Source organism: Lynx rufus, unplaced genomic scaffold (genome assembly GCF_022079265.1).
Source record: "Lynx rufus isolate CCGP_SWC_20201006 ecotype Redwood Valley unplaced genomic scaffold, mLynRuf1.p SCAF_3, whole genome shotgun sequence".
Classification (NCBI taxonomy): Eukaryota; Metazoa; Chordata; class Mammalia; order Carnivora; family Felidae; genus Lynx; species Lynx rufus.
This window is the reverse complement of record NW_025814845.1, coordinates 56353602-56377993: the sequence shown is the minus strand read 5'-3', so window position 1 is coordinate 56377993 and position 24392 is coordinate 56353602. Positions and strand designations below refer to the sequence as shown.

The 24392-nt window shown below is 37.9% G+C and overlaps 1 protein-coding gene across 1 annotated transcript; it reads right to left on the bottom strand.

The window, feature by feature from the left end:
• Positions 1–4470: 4470 nt before the first annotated feature.
• AFP (alpha fetoprotein) lies at positions 4471–24154 on the bottom strand. The gene is made up of 14 exons (XM_047090521.1): positions 24070–24154; positions 23245–23296; positions 21935–22067; positions 19978–20189; positions 18995–19127; positions 17958–18055; positions 15215–15344; positions 13293–13507; positions 11557–11689; positions 10692–10789; positions 9738–9876; positions 7263–7486; positions 5796–5928; positions 4471–4515 (listed from the first exon to the last, which is right to left on the bottom strand). Exons 1-14 carry the CDS (start codon positions 24152–24154, stop codon positions 4471–4473), a joined length of 1830 nt encoding a protein of 609 aa, XP_046946477.1.
• Positions 24155–24392: the final 238 nt, after the last annotated feature.

The following is a 24392-nucleotide window of genomic DNA, read 5'->3' as shown; positions in this document are numbered from 1 at the left end:
CAAGTAAGAAATTGCTGCGGCTAAGGTCAGAGAGGTTTTTTTCCTGCTTTCTCCTCTAGGGTTTTGATGGTTTCCTGTCTCACATTCAGGTCCTTTATCCATTTTGAGTTTATTTTTGTGAATGGTGTGAGAAAGTGGTCTAGTTTCAACCTTCTGCATGTTGCTGTCCAGTTCTCCCAGCACCATTTGTTAAAGAGACTGTCTTTTTTCCATTGGATGTTCTTTCCTGCTTTGTCAAAGATGAGTTGGCCATACTTTTGTGGGTCTAATTCTGGGGTTTCTATTCTATTCCATTGGTCTATGTGTCTGTTTTTGTGCCAATACCATGCTGTCTTGATGATGACAGCTTTGTAGTAGAGGCTAAAGTCTGGGATTGTGATGCCTCCTGCTTTGGTCTTCTTCTTCAAAATTACTTTGGCTATTCGGGGTCAAAACCATACTCAGACACCACCTCACGCCAGTCAGAGTAGCTAAAATGAACAAATCAGGAGACTATAGATGCTGGCGAGGATGTGGAGAAACGGGAACCCTCTAGGACTGTTGGTGGGAATGCAAACTGGTGCAGCCGCTCTGAAACAGTGTGGAGGTTCCTCAAAAAAATTAAAATAGATCTACCCTATGACCCAGAAATAGCACTGCTAGGAATTTACCCAAGGGATACAGGAGTGCTGATGCATAGGGGCACTTGTACCCCAATGTTTATAGCACCACTTTCAACAATAGCCAAATTATGGAAAGAGCCTAAATGTCCATCAACTGATGAATGGAAAAAGAAATTGTGGTTTATATACACAACGGAATACTACGTGGCAATGAGAAAGAATGAAATATGGCCCTTTGTAGCAACGTGGATGGAACTGGAGAGCGTCATGCTAAGTGAAATAACTCATACAGAGAAAGACAGATACCATATGTTTTCACTCCTATGTGGATCCTGAGAAACTTAACAGAAAACCATGGGGGAGGGAAAGGAAAAAAAAAAAAAAAGGTTAGAGAGGGAGGGAGCCAAAACACAAGAGACTCTTAAAAACTGAGAACAAATTGAGGGTTGATGGGGGGGTGGGAGGGAGGGGAGGGTGAGTGATAGGTATTGAGGAGGGTACCTGTTGGGATGAGCACTGGGTGTTGTATGGAAACCAATTTGGCAATAAATTTCATATTAAAAAAAGAAATAAATAAAAATAAAATAGGTCAGTCAAGGAAGACACCATCAAGCAGATGATAATGAATAGAAGCATAAGGAGGTGATTGAGTGAGCCCCACATATCTGAGGGCAGTTTTCCAAGCAAGAAGAATCACAAGGGCAAAACTCTGGGCAGGAAATTAATTGGTAATTTGAAGAATAGCAAAGAGGCCATTGTGCCTATGGAAAAAAATCCAATGGAAAAGAGGCAAGAGAAGAGGGCAGAAAGGTATCTTCATGTAGGGTCATTGCACAGACTGATTTTTACTCTGAGCAAGATGGGAAGCCATTAGAGGTTTTAAGTGGAAAAGTGGTGTAATGTACTTAGATGTAAAGGATGATTTCAATTACTATGTTGAAACCAGAGCTGGGGATGGGGCAAGGGTACTTGAAGGAGACCAATTAGGAAGATATTGCAATAATCCATGTGTGGTATTATTGCGGCCTGTACTAAGGGTATGAAGAAAGAGTCGTATTCTGGATATCCTCTGAAATAGAACCAACAGGCTTTGCTCATTGGTTGAATGTAGGGGTGATATGGAAGAGAGAAGCCATAGATGGCTCTAAGTCTTCTGGTTTGAGCAACAAGAAGGATGGACAAGACAGAGGGAGACACAAGTTGGGGCAGGACAGAGTTCAGTTTGGAAGTGCTATGTTTGAATTGTGTCTACATTATCAACATGAATATGTCAGAGAGAAACTGACATGGGAGCCTGGAGCTTAAGGGAGAAATCCAGGGTGGGGATATAAATATGTGTTGTCAACTCCTAGATGGTATCAATGAGCTAAGTCCAGATGAGATCCCCTGGAGAGCGAATTTAGATTCAGGTAAAGCTGCTCTGAGACACTCCAACATTTAGAGGTTAAAGAGTTGCGGAAAATGCAGTGAAAACCAAGGAGATACAGCCAGTAACGTTGGAGGAAAATGTAAATGCCAAATGGGAAAATGTTTCAAGGAGAAAGGAGTGATCGATTGTGTCACCTGTGCTGAGAGAATCCAGGTAAGCTAAGGACTGAGAATTGACCACTGGATTTCAGTATGGAAGTCATCCATAAACTGGACTAGAGAAGCTTCCACTTTAATGTTTGCCTAACTTGTTTTTTCAAAGTAGAAATGCTCTAACATCTCCAATGTACTATTATATTTGTGATACTCTGTCCTTGTGCTTCCGATCATTTTTGTTCTTTATATATATCAGGGAAATGTCATTTGACTCATAGATTTTACTAATAGTTTCATCTTCATTAAACTTTCCTCTTAATACTAAAAAATGTTTTTTACCATTTAATGCTTTTATACTGAATTCTATTTTATCTTATTGTGATCTCTGTGTTACCTTTTAGAATTACACCAAAATCAGACAAGGTCCCCAGATGTTACAACAGAATTGAAGGAAAAAATGTAAAGTGCAAAACAACTGAGTTAGAACTGAAAGCTCATTTTATTGCTCTGGAGCAATTGTTTTGCCCTGGAGCAGAGGCCAAAGCATGAATGTAATTTTTAGATTTCTATTCAAAGCTAATATGATAAACAGGCCCCCTACTGGTGGGCTGATCTTTTTGCATCACTTGCTGATCTTGCCCCTCTGCTTTCCCCTGAGCACACTCCCCATACTCCTTATCTCATGAGTTATCCTCCTAAAAACTAACCATGATGACTCTTCTCTGCTCAGATCTCACTTTGGTACTCTGTTATAAGATATTGTCCACACCCTTTGGAATAAAACTCATGAGAACCTGCTCAATCCTTCATAGTTTTTATATCTGGCTTCATCTTCTGTATCTATACCCTTCCTACTCACCCTGTACACCCCCAAGCCATTCATCATGTTTTGTCATAGGCTATGTTTTCCTCTTTAATGAATTGGACTTCTTTACTTGAACTAATGAATGTCCACTCATCTTCTAAGGCTCTTCTTTAATGTCTGCCTCTTTCAGTGTGAACCTTTCCCCCAGTCAGAATAGGCTTCATCTACCCATTGACTCACTCCATAATTTGTTGCCACCTCTATAGTGTCCATAATCTTGTTGCACTGCTATTAGTTGTGTCCTCCTCTACTGGAGGACAGTGACTGCACCCAGAACGGGACCTGGTACCCAGTGAGTGCTCAATAAATACTTGTGAAATAAGGAAAAATCAACTGTTAAAAATATTAATTATATTCAATCAAAATAACTACAATAAACACTTGCATTTTTAAATGTCTGTGAATAGAGAACTGAACAGCATTGAGAGAAAAAAGTAGATGTTAAATTTTGAGTAGCATCATCCTGGATGGGTCCCCTAAAAACATAAGAATTTCTTTTTCGTTTCCAGTGTATCTGTTAGAACACTTAAGTGTTCATTTAATGAACAATGGTTCCTGGCAGCAACACAGGGCTTAACTTGAACAATTTTTAGGGCACCAAGTAATCTAGCCTTCATTTTTTTTAATGTTCATTTATTTATTTATTTTGAGAGAGAGAGAGAGAGAGGGAGGGAGGGAGGGAGTGGGGGCAGAGAGAGAGGGAGGATGGGGAGTGCTAACAACCTAGAGCACAAACCCACGAACCCATGAGATCATGACCTGAGCCAAGATCAAGAGTCGGATGCTTAACTGACTGAGCCACCCAGGCACCCCATAGCCTTCAGTGTTGTAAATCCACCCTTGAGTTGTTTTAATCTCCTACAACAACCAAGACTCACCGCTTTTTTATCAGAATCTGCTTCAGACAGTGGTATACATAATTGTTTTTTAAAATCATTTATAAACTTTCATAAATAAGCAGGCTAGCAAAAAGGAAACATTTGAAGATACTTTATTTATATGACAGAGAAATCTCATAATAAAGTCATTATTTCATTAATTCACAAAAAGCACTATCTCAGTTAGAATTAAAGGAAAAGATGCACACCAAACCATGAAGACTTATTTTGTCTTCTTCTTCCCCCTGTAATACAAACAAAAATATGTTAAGTACTAATTAAGTGAATGGTGCAGCAGGTAACTGGTTCTATTATCTTGCACCGGGGAAGTACTAAATAGATGGGAAGATCTTCTGATGGCATTCTCTGAAACCTTAGAAAAAAACCTAAGAGAATTTTGAGTTTGTTGAGTCACTGATTCAACATTGTGGACACAATTTTGTTCCAGCATTTCTAAAATCAACTCTGTATTAAATTGCATTTATTTTTTCAAAAAGCATTTTAATGGTAGGTCTCAGGATGTATTTTGCTATGGATCAATATTTTGGGAGAATGACCATTAGATTTATCCTTGTCTGAATTTTCTGTTACCTGCAGTAATTTAAACTCCCAAGGCAGCACGGGTTTTTGAAATCAGTTTTGGACCCTGAAAATTAAAAGCAAATAAGAATCATCAGATGAAGAGATGGATGGCTCTGCCATTTTTACCATTAACTCTCCACCATCTAGGGGTGAACTCACATGGGGCTCAAACTCATGAACCGTGAGATCATAACCTGAGCCAAGATTGACTTGCATGCTTACTTGTTTTCAAATTTCAAGTACACCTCTGATGCTAGCAAGCTGGGACCATGGAAGCCAGAGAACACAAAAATCCACTTGTACCAATAGTAGACATAGCTTGTTCTCCTACACCAATCTCCAAATTGTTACCAAGCCCCGCCACACCCCTCACCTTCCTCCACAAATCAGTCATAGAAATTGGAAGGTTTGCAGAGAAAGTATAGCTGCTACGTGTTAATGTTCTCTACATCTAAATGAATGTCTTCCCATATCAAGCGACATTTATCTTTTTGTATCATGTTCATCAGAAAAGGTTTACATCAAAACTATTTTATCAGTTTTGTTTTATCTGATTTGGTTATCTGTGTTCCACCCTCTCTACTAAAAGCACAGACACATATTGATAAGTGTACACCTGACAAAAAGGCTGAATTATAAAATCTTTCAAAATTGTAATGATGCTATATTCAAATATATTTAGTAACCTAAAGGCCTATAAAATGTAGGCAATTACAAACCCATTTAAAATTATTAAATAATAAGTTTAAGATAATTCCTAATTACTAGTCTGTTGATATACAAAGGCATGATCCTAAATGAGTTCAAAAATATTTTTTAGAAATATTCCCCCAATGAGGGTTGATGGCAGGTGGGAGGGAGAGGAGGGTGGGGGATGGGTATTGAGGAGGGCACCTTTTGGGATGAGCACTGGGTGTCATATGGAAACCAATTTGACAATAAATTTCATATATTAAAAAAAAAATATTCCCCCTATATCTTGTTTGCACAATTAACTTGCTATTAAGTCCTTTTACTCCATTCAGCTGAAGCGATCAGTTCTAGGCCAGAAACTGTCTAAATTACCATCAATTAATTATATATTCAGTTTATACTTCCCTCTATCAGGAAATAAGTTGAATTTACTAATTTTCTTAAAATATTCTAAAATTATGCTTCATTCTAATACTAGTGAGAAAACTGATTATTTCTTAAATGTCATAAATTCCTTCAACCTATTTCCAAATACATTTAAATCTCTCTGGCATTATTTTAAAGTTTTAGATGAGTGGAATATTCTTTCTGTTATTCATTACAGAAAACTCCATCCCAAGTATTTTGAGTGTGAAAATGAGCTTCACATACCTCTTCTGCAAAGCAGGCTTCCTGCTCTTGGCCTTGGCAGCACTTTTCCAGTAGACCAGAGAAATCTGCAATGACAGCTTCAAGTTGTTCTTCTGTTATTTGAGGCTTTTGCTTCACAAGGTTAATGAGAAATCTATAATTTAAACAAAATAAAAGAGAAATCTGTCGTGCAAAGTATTTTTCTAAAGACTTCCTAGCAGAGTCTTGAGAGTCCTAGCAACCCTCCCCCTAAACCCTCACTCCATCAACCCATCACCAGATTTACAACATGCACTCTGTCTAACACCTTCGTCAGAAATACTGAGGCTAGAAATGGGTAGATATCCCACTAGTCTGGATTTGTGCAAATGAAATATGATTTTATAGTGCCACCATACTGATATGTAGTAAGATACAGTCTTTTTCTTACTTGCCTGGAATATCCTTCCAGTTCTCCAGTCTAACGTATATCCTATCAATACTCAAAGACCCAGAGTTCCAAGCTCCTACCATTCATAATTACCACACCCATACCTGAGCATTGGTCCCACCAATCACCTGCACTACTCATTTAGCAGCACTTTCATGTTGGAACCAATGTTGACCGGGGACTAGGGAAGACTTGCCAGAGGAGGCAGCATTCTTACTGTACTTTGAAGCATGACACAGATTGTGACAGCAAAAAAGGGAAGGACAGGTTTCCCAAAATGAAGGAAGACAATTTACAAAGCAAGAGAGTAGGAGCACCTGGGTGGCTCGGTCGATTAAGCAACCCACTCTTCATTCTGGCTCAGGTCATGATCTCATGGTTCGTTGGTGAGATCGAGCCCTGTGTCAGGCTGTGTGCTGTGAGGATTCTCTCTCCCTCTCTCTCTGCCCCTCCTCTGCTCTCTCTCTCTCTCTCTCTCTTTCTCTCAAAAAACAAATATTAAAACAAAGCAAGTGAGTACTAAAATGCATGGGAATTTGGAAAACATAAGTTCCACTGGCGTGTGTTAACATCACCATTACAGAATGCCTCCCACAATGAATTGAAATGTGCATTCCATCTCATAACACCCATACTTCATGGTTGACTCAAATATTATGGTTACTCTCTTCAAGAAGTAAACAGTGCGAAAAAAAAGTTTCAATAGTGCTTTCCCAGTGTTTTGGAATGGAGGTACCCAAACTTACTGCAAGGACACATCCTAATTCCCCAAAGTAGATTGCCATTTTTCTCAGTCCCAACATGTATCACAACAGTAGTTAGAGAGGATACTGTTTTTACAAACAAAAACTTGTCCATCCTAGTGAATTTTTCCAGGCCTATGCTCCCATGAGGCTGTGAAGGCACTGAGACAAAACTATTTTAAAAGCCACTGTAAGTGCTTTGGGGCAATAACATTCTCCTAATAAACCCAAGATTGTTGGGTATGTAAGGTAGAAATCTCAACTCCTATTTGGTGTTGTTGGTCTTCTCCCTGTTAGCAAAGAACCATTTCTTACTGCTGCTTCATTGTTTGCAGTGCTACACCCTGAGCTCGGCACAGATCCTTATGGAAGATGAATCTGTCAGCAGAGAATGGCAAAGGGACATATGTTTCATCCACCACTAAGCTGCTGAAACACGGCCTCCTGTTGGCATACGAAGAAGTGCAGCACAGGCCAACACCGGGGTTTACAGGAGTCTCTTCGTGCCTGATGCATAATTGTCCAATAATAAGATCAGCCTGGTTAGGACAACAGGAAAGAAGAAAGCAAGGAGATTCAGCATGAGCCACTATGTTGACTCAGGCTTCCAGAAAATTCTTGCAGTTTTTTAAGGCAGTAATTTATAATCAGTATTACCAAAAAAATCTGCTCCCTGGGATCATATGTTGCCACATTGTGGATTCTTTTTTCACTCATTGTTGGGGAATAACTTCACATTTAGTGGCAAATATTTCATAGGTAATGTCAAAGATAGTCCCTTCAGTTATTTAAAATACGCTTCCAGTCACATACATACTTCCAAAGGCAAAAAATTATCTGCCCTGATGGCTTAAATACATGGTTTAAATTTTTCATGTATATCTATCTAGTGGAACTTTCCATTTTCCTTTTGGGACCCAGAGAATCGCTTTCTGAAGGTACAATTTCACAAGCCTCATCCTTTCATATACATACATACTTGCACACGTCATACATGCATACAGGTATACATATGTATATGTGTGTGTGTGTTTGTGTGTGTGTATAATCCTAATTGAAAAGAAACAAGGCCAGCGTGTGTATGTGTGCACGTGTGTGTGTCTTTTAAGGCTTTCCTCTTGTAGAGTCCTCCTACCTTCCACACTTCAAAGATATTTCTTAAATACCTGGTAATAACTTGTAATAATGGCCAATATGTTTTGTGTGCATACTATGTATCCAGCCAGTTCTGAACGAGTTACAGGGATTACCTCATTTAAGACAGTCATCCTATGTGGGTGGTACAATTCTTATTCCCAAATGTCAGATGAGAAAGCTCAAGCCAAGTGCTATAACTAGCTTTTCAGTGGTGACAGTGGACGGGGATGCAGGCAGGAGGCCTCCAGAACCTACACTCCCAATCTGCTACAACAGCCCATGTCCCTGCAGTCTCTCAGCACGTGGGATTCAATCAATGATAAAGGTGATGCTTAATCACAGGAATTCTCCTTCCACTCTTACCTTTTGTGGAAAATTCCAAGACATGAAGACTAGCTAGCAAATAAGTCCTTGGCATCCGAAAGAGGAAAGGGGAAACGATAAATGTACAATTTGGTTCACAATTATGATTTTAAGGGAAAAAATAATGAAAAAAATCAGCCTGTCATTTTATGACACTAGTGACATTAGAAAGTAAAGATGATTGGCATTACTAACGAGAAAGTCATTTTCTTATTCAGCTTACCCTGTTCTAAACTCTTTATCCTGTTAAAGGGGTGAGGGGGAATGTCCCTAATATGATAAGATGATTATACTACAAAAGACAAAAATACAAGTATACTAAAAAAAAAATGACTTATAGGGGCACCTGGGTGACTCTGTCAGTTGAGTGCCCAACTTCGGCTTAGGTCATGATCTCACAGTTCATGTGTTTGAGCACCCAGTCAGGTTCTGTGTTGACAGCTCAGAGCACAGAGCCTGCTTCGGATTCTCTCTCTCTCTCTCTCTCTCTCTCTCTCTCTCTCTCCCCCTTCCCTGCTCATGCTCTGTCTCTCTCTCTCTCTCAAAAATAAACAAACATTGAAAAAGAAAATTTTTAATAAATAAAATGACTTACTTTCATCTATCAAAAGTGAAGCTTTTTTTTTTTAACTCAATTCACATTTTTTTCCTTGTGTCCATTAGACCAAACTCAATGCTTATGGATGCACAGTGGAGTAACTAAGATCTATGTGTGAACTAGATGCAGTGGGATAATAGCACAACAGCAGTAGAGGCATGTGCAACCAGAAAGGAAATTGTGAAGAAGGTATGGCATTGGGTGTTAGAGCCTGGGCTCTGGGAAGAGCTGCATATGCATTCAAATATCAGCCCCACCATTTACTACCTGGGACATGTTGGTCCTAATGTAATTTCTTTGAGCCTCATTTTGCTATAAAATGAAGACGGTAATGGGGAATTTCAAAATTTTCTTTGTCTTCTTTTTTTAACATTAAAGTATTTTGTGAACAAAAAGAGGAAATCATTGAATTGAATGATGTGTTGGTTATTCTCTTTCCGGTTCATAAAGCTTGCTTAGACATCTTTGGATAAACTGGTTGCACTCCCCCAGCCTTTCTAGAAGGACCAGAAGCCTGGCCACATGCCCAACTGTTCAGAGCTGAGTTCATGCCCTCTCCAACTGTAACTAATCAAACAAGTCTATTAAAACCACCTCCACAGTGGTTTTTACCATTTCTCCTAAATGGGAATTATGAGACCATTTCAAGTCAAACGGGGCAGAAACACAATGGGACTAAACAAAACACTCACCGCTCCCTCACCACAGGCCAATTGCTTGTCCTCACTGAGTTGGCAACAAGTGGCTGCTGCGGTTGCCATTTTCCTAGTGAAGGCCATCAGCTCAGGTGGGGTCAGCTGAGGGGCTTTCTTTGTGTAAGCAACAAGAAACCTGAAAGAAGCAATTTTTTTTTTCACCAAATCCTGCTGAGCCATTCATGAGTTTTTGACTCCTCACTCGTTCTCAAAGATCCTCTCTTGGTATCAGAAGCCATGATGTCAGCTCATTTGTATTACCAACAAGCTATTTGGACCACCTTTCAAGATGCATTTGCTCTAACCACCACTCCCTATACTTCTATTATAGCGACATATCACAATAGGGAAACAAACTCTGGAGAGTAGACTGACACCTATTCCAACCTCCGAAGTTTCACTGATACTAGCTTTGATCTATTCAGTGATTCCACTCTGACAGACTGCAACAGAATAAATATCTTTTCTGCAAAAATCTGCATGATTTGGGGAACCCAGAGAAGTACCAATATCAGACTTTTATAAGCCATTCTTCTTGCTCTCTAGAAGAGGGGAATGGGGATGAGTACCTTCTCCCAAGGGAAATTGGGTGATCGGATTACACTGATTTCCAATATGAAATAGGGGCTGAAATTAGAGTAGCCCTGGGTGACTAATTTAGGTTTATATTTCCCTCGCACTACAAAATTTGAAATCACTGAAAGTGCTGTTTAAAAAAACATACGCGTTGGGGCACCTGGGTGGCTCAGTCGGTTAAGTGTCTGAATTCGGCTCAGGTCATCATCTCCTGGTTTGTGAGTTCCAGCCCCAAGTCGGGCTCTGTGCGGACAGCTCAGAGGCTGGAACCTGCTTCACATTCTGTGTCTCCTTCTCTCTCTGCCCCACCCCCACTCACACTCTGTCTTTCTCTCAAACATAAGTAAACATTAGAAAAAATTTTTTAAAACGTACGCATTTTGTAAGTAATATTCTCCTAGTTTCTGGAAGAGGCCACAGCTTCGCTTTGCCAACGCTTGACTTTCCTGAATATATTTCTCCAATTCTTCTTCCTGAAAATACAAGCATTATTATGTACATTTTCTTCTCTTCCGGGACACATAACTTTGTATGTAAAAATTGACCAATAATATATTATTCTGACACCAATCTTAGAAAAACCAATTTTTGAGGGTTTTTTTGTAATACTAAAGATAATGAGAGTGTGACTTGTGACAATTAAAACAAATGGACCGGGGCGCCTGGGTGGCTCAGTCAGTTAGGTGTCTGACTTTGGCCCAGGTCATGATGTCATGGTTCACAAGTTCAAGCCCCGCATCTGACTCTGTGTTGACAGCTCAGAGCCTAGAACCACAGCTTCAGATTCTGTGTCTCCCTTTCTTTCTGCTCCTCCCCTGCTCACACTCTCTCTCTCTCAAAAATAAATAAACATTAAAAAAATAAAAATAAAAACAAATGGACTTTGGGGAGATTAAGCTTAAAACTGTGAATCACCAAGCTATGTGATGACAGAATTCAATGTTTGGATAAAGGATTACAGTTCTTTCTGTACAAATTCTTGCTTTTCTGGAGCTGTTCAAAAATGAGTATTATTGTTATTCTGTGTGTCAAAGAACTTTTGGTTGCCATTTTTCTTCCTACATTAGGCCACTGGTTGTTGACTACTAGTTAATAACTACTTAATATCTAGATGACTACTTAGTAGATATAACTAGCTAACTACTAGTTAATAACTAGATGTTTTCATAGAAACAGCATTTTTAATGGATAATTTCTATGCAGTTTTTCAGACTCTCCCTAAAAAGTTAGAGCAATTTACCCCTTTATCCTGGCATTCAAGAGGGTTTTCAGACTGGGAACACTTCTCCAATAACTCCTGGTATCCTTTAGCCACTCTTAGAATTACTGGGACAGCAAGTTTAGTATGTCTTCTGGAATATTCATAGGTAAACCTGAAATGAGTGTGAAAAAATATCATGTTGTTGGAATTAAGAGACAATTTATTCCTGTGTTATATGGCATGCAAACGTTAAAATTCAAATGCATAAGCCTGGAAATCAAATATGACTTGAATTATATGCACAGTAAAACTATTAATACAAATTATAATCCATCCAATTGTTCTAAAATGCTATTTTGTTTTCTTTTGCACTCTTCACTTGGGTTTTTCAATTATGAGCTTTACAGTCATTTATTCAACAAATATTTTTCCAGTGCCTACTCTATGCAAGCATTTCTTTCAGCAGTAAGGATTCAGTAAGGTATAAGATAAAATGCCTGACCTCTCAAAAGCATACATTACAGGGAGACAGAAATGAATAAACAAAACTAGGTCATCGAATTCAGGTGGTGATAAATGAGTGAAGAGAAATAAAGGAAGACAGAATGTGGGGGGAGTGAGTCTTAATTTAGAGCATTGGTCAAGAAATGTCTCTTTGGGTGGCTCTTTTGGAACAGAACCCTGGGTGAAGGAAGCTACACAAGTACCTGGAGGAAGATCATTCTCAGCTGAGAAAATTTCTACTGCAAAGAACCTTTCTAATTGAAGAAGTGCTTCTATTAGATAAACAATTATTGTTGGATGTGTGGGTGGGTAAGTTTAAAGATAATTCTTGAATTTACTAATTGTATTTCCAAGTCATAGATATAAGTAATATTTAGTTCTGCCACCAATAAATTGTCAGTGTGGGTTCCTTCAATTTGGACTTTGTTCTTGTGTGTGTAATTTTATTTAGCAGTGCAAATTATGTGTGTCCAATCTGAATGCAAATTATGTATGTCCAATCTGAATGCAAGTATAGAGTGATATCCTTAGGGAATATGAAAGAGAAAACTGGGCCATTATTTTCATTATTACATTAGAAGCAGGCTTTTAAATTTATAAAGACCCTTGGAGATCATTAAGCCTGAAATCCTAAGAGCTACACAAATCCCTCCTCGAATAGTGTCCATAGATATACACTGTACAATAAAGGAAAATGTATTAACTTGGCTGCTTGCTTCCTATCAGTTATATTACAATAAAGTACTATACTGCAAGTATCTCTACACATTTTTTATTTTCTTACAAAAATAAAACACATATTAAATAAATAGCAAATAAACTGTTCTAATAAAAGCCCTTCTATCTACCATTATCTATTGAGTTATACTTCGGAAAGTTTTGAAAACATGCACAGTGAAAAAGCACATTCATAACCATTAGCCCTTATTATCACAAAATATCCATATCTAATTTGGAAGCTCAGTAGTAGTCTTCATACGAGTAATCCATGCAAAGATGACAGTGCTTCTGATCCCAGAGAAATTGATACAAAATAAAATATAGCTTCAGTTAGTAGCAGCAACAGTGAAAGTCTCATCAGTATAAGATAGATCTCATTTCCTTATTCCCTACTTATCTGCTTAAATAGATTTTGGTTCAGAACATTCTAGCATCACCCAAACATACTGAGTTCAAAACCTGTAACCATCACTCCCCATTTCAGCAACACAAAACTGTCAGCTACATACTAATCTTTACTCATGTGAACATACATTTACAGAGTGTGTTACCTTGCCATGAAAAGATCTTTTTCCCTTGAAGAAAATTGGTTGAAATCTCTCTCTCCTAAAAATCTATTTAGATTCAGAGATAATCCTTCAGGTGTGTAATCATTTTCTGCATGAATTATGCATTGACCAAGTTCAAGTATGGGCAATTTGCAGCATTCTGCTATTTTGCTTGACAGAATATCTTGCCGAGAACATAGGTAGGACATAATTTTTTCCTGTAATAGGAAGATGAGGGAGGAAGGGAGGGAGAGAAGGAGAGAAAAAAAAGAAATAGAAGACATTTTACCTTGTCTCTAATGTTAGTGCTTTCTCCCTACTTTTCTTTTCCTTACTCCTTTCTACCTACCCGTTTGTTCAATTCTTCTTTTCATAGTTGTCAGCTAAAATCTATTTTGTATTAGGAAGATTTTAAAAACACGATAGAAATATACTCTTCAAACCAAATGACATGCACATAGGTATATATCTTTCTATTCCTATTAAAATGGGCTACTGGACAACGTTTGCTGTTGATGTCCTAATCATGGAGAGCAAACTTTCTGCTCCATGTTAACAGATCAATCTGCAGTGACCCACTATGACCTCCAGAGGGCAGGCTATAGATGATGAAATTTCAGCACATCTAAGAATGGAACAGAACTTCCATATCCCTGTCTCGGGACTAAAAATCCAAGCCTTCTCAGTAAGAACAATTAGAACCCATCATTCAGCTATTAAAACCAATTGACATACCATGTTGAAATTAATTTTTCCACTTTAAAGGAAAAGGGTGGTAATGAGCTCCAAAAATGGAAAAATAATTTAAGTGCCTATAGAAATCAGTAAAGTCGTCTATTAAAACCAAGACAACTAACTTCAAAGAAAAACAAAGTAATTTTTCTAATATGCAAGTAAAAATTTGTAAAAGGAAAAATAAATGAAATAGGAAATCTGTCTTTGGGAATCTTCCCCAGCTCTTCACACCAGGATCTCTGCCTTTGCTCAGAGATTGCCTCTTTCAGCCAAACTGCCATGGGACTGGCTCAAATGAGCATTTTATCTCCACATCCAACCCTTTGGAAACCAGGTTCAAGCCTGGGTTTCTAAGCCTTTTGAATATCTAAGAGCAATGGTTTGAAGCCTTCTTGGAAAAGACGGTGTGTCACCAGGGACCAGAGAGGAAGGAATTTGGGGATAGATAGGCCTCTTGTACAGTATCCAGGAAGCCTAAAGTTGGCCCAGAATAGATGAATGCCATGCTGCTAAAATGGCGACTAACTATGGCACATTTGAGGATTCTGTTTGGGGGATTTTCTTTTGGTTTTTAATTCTCCTGGAGCCCTTTATCCACGCCTCTCTCTGTGGCTTTGTATCTTGTGGAACAGTTTCTGGTGTTGTTTTTGTTGTCTGTTGTGTCATTTTGTTGTATTCATATCATAAATATAATAGAGCCCCTTCTGTGGCCCAGGCATCGTGCAGCCGGCCTGTGGAGATAACAGCAAACAGAAGACAGGCCCTACATGCCTCATCTCTCCCATCAGACTGTAAATTCCCTGAGCGAAGCTTCTGCCTTAGTGTCCTTCATAGTGTCTAGCACACAGAAAGTATTCCGTATATATTTGCCAAATGAAATGATAAATGGCTAGAAAAACCAATTGGTTAAAAGTAAAGAGTCTCTCCCCCAAGATTCTATGTGGAGTTTATGATCATTTTCAGAAGAAAGAATGGGCCCCGGTGTCACGAGAGGAGAGTATCTCTTAAGTGAAAGGCAGGGTTAACAAAACACGGTTTCAGTTTTACTGTCAAGAAGTCTGTGACTTGACTCAGCCAGCTAGCTACCCTACCCTGTGACCAACTCCAACAGCCTTCTCCCATGTAGAAGGAGAGCCAAAGAAAGAAAAGGAAGTGGAATTATCTCTGTTTTGGGACGCAAGACTCTTTACCCCATCCTGCAGACACTCCAGCACGTTTCCTCTGCAACATTCCTCATGTATGTGGGCCACATCCAGGACCAGTTTCTGAATTTCGGTAAAATTCGCTTTGGAAAACTTTTGACTCAATTTAGTAACAGTTCTAAAGGGGAAGGAAAGGAATTAGAAATCAATCCTGATTATCTACCAAAATTAAATAATACAGAGAGAATATTAATATAGTTGCAGTTCCAAAAAGAAAGAATGGAAATGCTTTCGCTGTTTGAAAAGAAAAGGGAGGGCCGCCTGTGTGGTTGCTTTAGGCTCAGGTCATGATCTCACAGTTCATGAGATCAAGCCCAGAGCCTACTTGGGATTCCATGTCGCTCTCTCTCTCTCTCTGCCCCTCCCCTGATTGCACTCTGTCTCTCTATCTCAAAATAAATACACAAACATAAACAAATAAAAGAAAAAGAAAAGGGAAAGCATTATAAGTCTTGTCAATTCCAACCAATCTTTGAAGGCAATGGTTCTATAGAGTGACCCGTCCCCACAAATACTTTGGACATGATTTATTTGTCTTTAAAACCTTTCCTGTGAATTGGGATGAAATCTATCTTTTTGCTGCTCATCCGTGATGCTGACTGCTTATAATCACCATAGTGAGTGGGTGGGAAAAAATTAAAAGGACAAACAATTAAGAAATGGAAAATTCCATGAAAATAATAATCATTTTTTTTTTTTTTACTTGGGAGAAAAAAAATACTCTGAGAATACAGAAGGGGCGTATATGTGCAAATACATGAAACAAGACAAGAAAGTAGAGCCCACTGAACATTCAGACATGTCAGCATACCAAGAATGGAGTGTGGCCAGAAGGGAAATAAGAAGTAAAAAAGCTTGTTCCTTCTACATATTTCCTTAAGTGTTAAGAGATGTCTAGATGAAACCACTACCCCCTAGAGCAACTGGTGTTGCTGCTTCTGATAAGGATAGATTTTCTTTATAAATCTATAACATTTAAGCTTAATCACTTACGGATAGCAAATAATAAATACAACCATTATAATAATAACTTAATTTATATTTTATTAGTAAGAAAAAATTGAAGCAATTCACGAATCAGTCTAAGCTTCTAATAACCAGAGTTGGAAGGTAGTTAAAGCAAAATCTGACCTATTCTAAGAAAACATTTTAGAACTAACTCCATGACTAACTTTAACCTAGGTCTCCACTATGTATAATAATTTTTAAATGTGTCATTTAACAAGCACACAAACTAATGAACTTTGAATGCATGTATTTAATACTCGTCAATTAGCATCTCAAATATTTTCCTACACTAGAAATGCTTCATTGTAAAGGTTGAAGAGCACTTTAAACCAGTCATGTAGTTTAAAATTTTCTAGTAGCCACATTAAAAGGTAAAGAGGAAAAAGTTAAATTCACTTTAATAACATATTTTTAACCCAATATATCAAAAATGATACCATTTCAACATAGGATTTCATTCATATGCGGAATCTAAAAAAGGAAACAAATGAATCAACCAACAGAAAAGCAGAATCAGACCTATAAAAACGGGGAACAAACTGGTGGCTGCCAGAGGAAGGGAGGGTTGGAGGATGGGCAAAATGGGGGAAGGCAGAGGGAAATACAGGCTTCCAGTTATGGAATGAATAAGTCACAGGGAATAAAAGGCACAGCATAGGGAGTATATTCAATGATATTACAATAGCGTTGTGTGGTGACAGGTGGTAACTACATCTCTATAGGTGAGCCCAGCAAAATGTATAGTGAAGTTGAATCACTATGTCGGGCACCTGAACCTGGTGCAACATTGTGTGTCAACTACATGCAAATAAAAAAAATGTATTTAAAAAAATATTTTAGGGGCGCCTGGGTAGCTCAGTCGGTTAGGCATCCAACTTCGGCCCAGGTTCTGATCTCGTGGTCTGTGAGTTTGAGCCCCGCATCGGGCTCTGTGCTGACAGCTCAGACCCTGGAGCCTGTTTCAGATTCTGTGTCTCCTTCTCCCTCTGACCCTCCCCTGCTCATGCTCTCTCTCTGTCTCAAAAATAAATAAATGTTAAAAAAATTAAAAAAATATATTTTAATATGCAGTTAACATAAAAACCAAGAAGATATTATACATTCGCTTTTTCATACTCAGTCTGTAAACTCTGGTGTGTAGTTTACACTGGGAGCACAGTTCCTCATTCACATCAGCCACATTTGGAAACGGTCAGGAGCTACATGAGGCCAGTAGCAGCCTTGCCCTGTAGCACAGCCTTAACCCCTTGGTAATTCTGATTCTTACATCTGATGCCAAAGTCTCAACTGTCAGGATACAGACAATTCGAGATCACTGGCCTAGTAGACGAATAGGAATCAGGAAAATAAATCACGATCAGGATGTAGAAACACTGGGCTCTGAAGACTCGCAGTGGGGTCCTGAGTAAATTGCTTTAATTTCTCTGGGTCTCAGTTTATTCCCATGTACAAATGAAGAGGTTGGACTGTCTTCCTCAGTATCCTTACAGCAAAGACAGAATATGAGACAGAGGTAAATTAAGTGTGCTTTACAAAGAGTTAAGCAGCAGACTATGGGTTAGCTTCCTTCCACTCCTGGGATTTCAGGATTCTAATCGCATCAGCTCTCATCAAAGGAAACTTCATTCTCAACAACAGGAACAATGAGAAAAATGAGCTCAAACTGAAAAATAGTGGTTTTGCACATATCACCCTCTTCCCTACTTATAGGGCGTAAACTTACATGGCTCGGAAGGTTCGGGGTCCAAAATTTCTCATCACTGCACATATATGTTGATTTAACAAACTGCTTTCTCTTAATTCTTTTGTAATCAGGGCTGTCTAGATATACAAGAAACAAGTTGTCAAGAAAGGATGTATTTTCCTTTGCAGGTGCTAATAATTAGAAAACCAACAGCTTCAAGGAAAGCATGAGACCATAAGGAATATTACGAAAATTGCAAACATGATACATTTTTACAGAACTTCATTCACTCTTTCTTTTAGGTTGGTTTATATACATCTATGCCAGACAGATTTATTAAAAATACTCTAAAACAAGAACATTATAACTTTCATACTTGGGATACTGAGTGCACAACTGTACTTTTAAACTAATTGAAACCTGATGATTTCTTAAATGTCTGCTCTGTCACACACATAAAAGTGAATAAATGATAACATCGCGTCACAGACTGACATTCTGGGAATAATCACAGTCCTTAGGAAATTTTTGTTGTATGACTTTTGTTGTGGCAAGTAATTAATTGTGGATGTTAGTCTCATTCTCCAAACCCAAAAAAGCTGCTTACGTCTCCAAACCTACATTTCCTTTCATTAGGTGATGATGAGACGATGTTTACACCTCAAATTTGTTCTTAGCATCAAAAGAAATAATGAACATAAAGTATTTATCATAGTTTTCTTTCTTTTTCCTCTCTCTTTCTGTGCCTCCTTTTCTCCTCCTGCTCCTTCTACCGCACCTCCTTCCACCTCCTATTCCTCTCTCTTTCATTTATGTTATGACCCGTACCTCTGTCTTCCTTTATCCCACCCCCAGACTCATGTCCTTAGTCATATAATACTTGTTGGCCAAAGGAATGAATACAAAACAGCAAATCCAGCTGTTTTCGCCCAAAGAATATCAGACTGCTAACATATGCTCTATTCTGAAAATGGTAGTCTGCATACAAAGCATATTTCCATTTTTAACTTTGTTTTGTTTTAATGAGCCATAGCCAGATTAAAGGATTGGTTCAGATATCTGTACAAATATAATACCTTTGTTTGGAAGCATTCGACTGCATTTTCAGTTTTGCAGCAAGGTGGAATTATTTTGCCATAGTGGGTAGCCAAAGAAAGAATTGTGGGTGCATACAGAAAGGGGTGCCTTCTTGCTATCTCATAGATGTACCTATGAAATGAAAAGGCACTGTGAGATTTACAAACATATAAAACTAGGACAACCATTAGAACTGGAATCCGGAATCATCCACCTCGACAGTCCCCATGGCAAAGATGGTCTAAGGGCAGGCTCTCTATTTCTCTGGCTTAGACATGCAAGACAGCAGCATGCAAGGCAGAAGTGATTGAGAGTTAGATATAGGATCCCCTAACAGAGAACCTGTGTTCAAATCCCTGCTTCGGAATGTACTAGCACTGTGCCCTCAGCCAATTATCTCAACTTTCTAAACTTCAATTTCCTAGTCTGCAAAATGTGAAGAAGAATGAAGTGAAAAAGGACAGGCTTCAAAGGCAGGTAGTGAGCACTAATCTGATCACGCATGCCAAGCACACATGGTCCTACAAAATCCTAAGTGTTCAATAGCTGCTAGCCATGTTTAACGTATCTTAAACATTCCTGAATCTCTAATTTTTTTTTATTTCCGGGTAATTCAGTGAACACGAAACACCAAGTATTTGGCTCCAGAAGGAACCACTTTGTGCGGTACTAAAATTTTCCTGGGCAAACTAAAATGGAGAGATTAGAAGGAAGGAAAAACAAAACAAAACAAAACAAGGTGTATCTCACAACTGTTGGGTTCCGTGAGTGTTGTGTACTCATCTACCACCTAGCATGCTATGGAAACAAAGTTGCACTCTAAATGGTCCGCCTGATTTCCTAGTGCAGGACCTCAGCTGGTGCAAAATTATTGCCACTTCTCTGCCTTTTAGAGTACCTCTGTAAATTGCAGAAATACTAGATTACGCTTGGTGCTACTCTCCTTCTGGGGTTTTAATCTACCTTTAAATTGGATCCTTACCTGTTCAGGAACATGTCCCTGTTTTCTTCATATGCTTTACAACTGGTGACAGGTTCTGGAACTTGGAAGGGTGGGATGGATGACGGAGTAGCCTTTTTGTGTGCCAGTAAACAGTTATGTCTTTCCTCTTCGCTTTGGCTGCAACAATCTGAGAGTCCATACTTTTCAGAAATTTCCTTCTCATGGCAAATTTCGTCCAGAAAGGCAGATAGCTATAGGAAATATTTGTTTTTAAAGAAAGACAACTAACTGTATTTTGAAATTCTGTGAAACACATGAGAAGTTTTCTAATACCCAAAATCAGAACTACAAATTAAAAATACAAATTCCAATATACTTTATTTAGTTTCAGCCAGATGAGAGTTTTCTCTCATGTCTTTTGGGAAGTGGAATTTTGGTGTCCAACCTTGAGAAATACACATGACTATTAAATTACTTTATCTTAAAAGGGAAAACACCATGCAATATTTTATCCCCCCCAGAAAAAAATATTTGAAATATTTCATTTTCCCCTCTTATTTTATCAACAGCCTTTTAAAAATACGTAAGCCACTTTTTTTGTTGCCTTAATTTTACCAACATCGGATGATGAGACCGATAGTCCTAAGAATGCCTTAGAAATACATGTTTCATTCATCTCAGCAAATTTTATATAGCTTCTATAACTGCTAATATTTAGAGAATCCTACAGCTCTTAAGCAAGACTTTGAATTCTCAATCCACATAAAAATCATGCCTTTAAGTTTACAGTGATAAACCGCCAATCTGTAACATTAACGTGAACCTCTCACTGGACGTAAAGTTGCAATATGGAATGTATTTTGCTTAATTTTTACATTAGCAGGACAAGCCAAAAATAGAGATGCAAAACAGAGAGTTTTATGAAATCATCAATTTCAGAGTTGCAAAGTATTTTATATCTTTAAAAGGGCATCTCCTCTAAAATATTCCAAATACATTGACTTTTGGCCATTCATCAATCCCACCATGAGAGAAGATTCTCTGGGCATTTTGTCCCATAATTGGGTAACTCTAATCATTACAAAGTTCCTAGGTTTTTTTTTCTATTGAAATAAAATAAGCAATAATAACTATTATTTATTGATCTTCTACATTAAGGTGTATTTAAAAAAAAACTATTCATTGTTTGAAACTCAATTATAAATGAGTTTCATATTTTGTTATTGTTTGTTAAATCTGGCAACCCTCAGTATGTGCCTCACTTTCACTACAGTGTAGAGTATAGTGTAATGAAGCCAATAAGGGTGTTAATTTTAAAGCCTGACGGCCTAGTTTAAATCCTTGTTCTGGACTCCCTCAAAAAAAGTTACTCAACCTCTCTGTGCCTCAGCTTCCTCAACTGGAAGAATAGCATTTACCTCCTAGGATTATTGTAAGTATTTAACAAACTAATGTTTGTAAGCAAAGCTGATATTCTACCAGTAACCAGTAACCCCAGTGAGGGGTTCTTCTTCGCTCACTTGGACATCCATCTGAGTCATCAATGCTATGCTCCATGTCATAAAATATTTTTATTATCAATGAGTATGTAACACTCTCTAGGATAATGTCTGTCACATTGTGTGATTAATAAAAAGTGACTTCTTCTGTTATTATTATATCCGTCTTTATGACAAACCTGAACTGAAAGCTACTATTATTCCTTTTTTTACGGATAAGGAAACTAAATCTCGAAGAAGTTAAGTACCATGCTCATGGTCACCCAGATATTCAACTTTCAGAACCTTCGCTCTTAGTCACCATGTTTATATTGTCTCTTTACAACAGGTACTCACTGCTTTTTCTTCAACAATTCAGAATTAATCCAATTCTTCTTTCATCCAACAAGCGTTCAAATATTTAAGTGTATTTCTCATGGCATCCCTGTATCTGCTCTTTTGCCTGCTAAACTTTGGTCAAATACTATAGTGGGATATTATTATTATTATTCACTCACCTGATTTTCTAAACACCCTACAGGCTGCTCACTGCCCGTGGACTTCTCAATTACAGTCAGTATATCTTTCACCATTTTGCTTACTTCTTTGTAAGTGGCTTCTTGAACAAACTGAGCAAAAAATATGGTAGCTCTGGAACAAAAATACATACGAATGCTTAAGGAATAGACATGTTAAGCTGCTTTTCTTCCAATGTAGTTTTCGTTTGTTTTTGTTTTCTGTTATGTGACTTGTTTAGGGGATGACTTTTGCTAAAAAAAAATTATGTGAAATTAGATTCTAGTCATCCAGAAAGAAACATCAATCTTCTTGCCCCGTACCCCCAAAGTATACATATATCTATTAAAGAACTCAAAGTGGATTTTCCTTAAGAGTGGTTCCTGCTTTTGTGGTCACCCATCCACTGCAGTGAACCTACAGCTGAGGGTATCTATATTCTATAGTGCCTTTCAAATTTAAGCAAAGAATTGGTCATTAGACGTGTGCCTGTATCTACTCTTAGTTGATCAAGATCTGATCCAAGATGGTATTCATGGATTGACCAAAGAATTGTCTTAATAGGGTTCTGGGTACAAGCAGTAGCAGTAAAACACTATTTTAAATTCCTTATTAGAAACTTCAGGGGGCGCCTGGGTGGCGCAGTCGGTTAAGCGTCCGACTTCAGCCAGGTCACGATCTCGCGGTCCGTGAGTTCGAGCCCCGCGTCAGGCTCTGGGCTGATGGCTCGGAGCCTGGAGCCTGTTTCCGATTCTGTGTCTCCCTCTCTCTCTGCCCCTCCCCCGTTCATGCTCTGTCTCTCTCTGTCCCAAAAAAAATAAATAAACGTTGAAAAAAAAAATTAAAAAAAAAAAAAAAAGAAACTTCAGGAGCATAGACTAGACAGAACTCAAAAGAAAAACATACTCTCTACAAATAACAAAGTAGAATATTTTACCTCCTATTATTTGCTACTAGGATTTACATAGTATTCAGAATACAGAATATTGTAATATCACCCTATTGGTATTGATGTGAAAAACTCCTGCATTTATATATTGTGGTTACCACTGATCTGATACTAATCTTCAGTTTCTAAAATATGATTTGGTTTTTCCCATGGAATTTCAAGGACTCTAGAGGTTAATTTAATCTAAGGCATGGACAAACATTTCAACCTCTTCAATATCCATTTGATATCCAATATAAATAACTTCTTCAATTAGCTTTTGTACTTTTCAAAACCCATAGGGCTATCCGGCCTCATTTAATTACCTACTAAAATAATTATTGCTTTGCATATTTGAAGTGCATTTATATGAGCAAAACTTACAGGTCAACGAAATTCATCTCTGCAGAACATTGGGAAGAATCCAATATGGAAGCTGGAAAGCAAAAGAAACTCCATGAGAAATGGTGTTTTCAACTGCAACCAGGAAAGTGATCGTTCTTATATGAAAATGTGTATGTTTAATTTAGAACTGCACAACTGAGAAGACATTAGGGAGCATCTATCCAAACATCTTCACTTTGTACTTGAGAAAGCTAGGAAACGAAGGAATAGCTAAGATAACAAGAATAATTTATAGTAGACCTAGCACTAAAATTCAATTGTTTGGTTTCCCCCTGTACTGTGATGCTCTAATTGGCTTGGAAATCAAAGGATTAAAAATACATTTCAGACCTCCTTTTGAACATGATTGCATCACAGTTTGCTTGCTTATTTATATCCCAGCCACATTGTTTCTTCTTTAGTCAAATAATGATCCATTTTTTCTGAAGTAAAGGTGAAGATGTTACTTATTTTATCAGTCTGAGGGGGTTTTATATGTGAGGGAGCCAGGATTATAGACTCATATATAGAGATATAATATAAATATATTTCAAAGTTAGCATGTATGCCAATTATATAAATAATGTACAAAACATTAATTCAACATGGAATGTATAAGTCATTCGTAGATAATCTGGAGCACTGCCATGATTTTGTAAACCTCTTATAAAGCTACAAGTTTATCATACATTTAAAGATATTCCCCATTAAATATTTTTCTTCTGTGTGGAGCAGGAAGTATAAATAAATCAGGAAAAATGAATAAATTCAAATGTAAGAATTTTGATGTAGAGAAAAGACAAAAAAGAAAACAAAATATCTTACCTATTCCATATGCATTTCTGTGCATTGTTCGGGGTTCAGAAAAATTTAGTAGGAAAGTTAAAAAAATTGATATGACCCACTTCATGGTTGTTAGTTATTTTTTCGTTGGCAATGATGGGGGGAGAGTATTGAAAATCATGCTGAAATTCTTTTATACCCTTCTCAAGCAACGCCTGTTAATTAGTAATCTTCTGTTAGTATATCAGTATATGTGTTACCTTATTTCCTTAGGTTGCAAATGGGACAACTTGTCAATAATTAACAGCACAGGGATTATTTGCATTTTATGTCCAAGGACACAGACCGCTTTTCAAAGGAAAAAA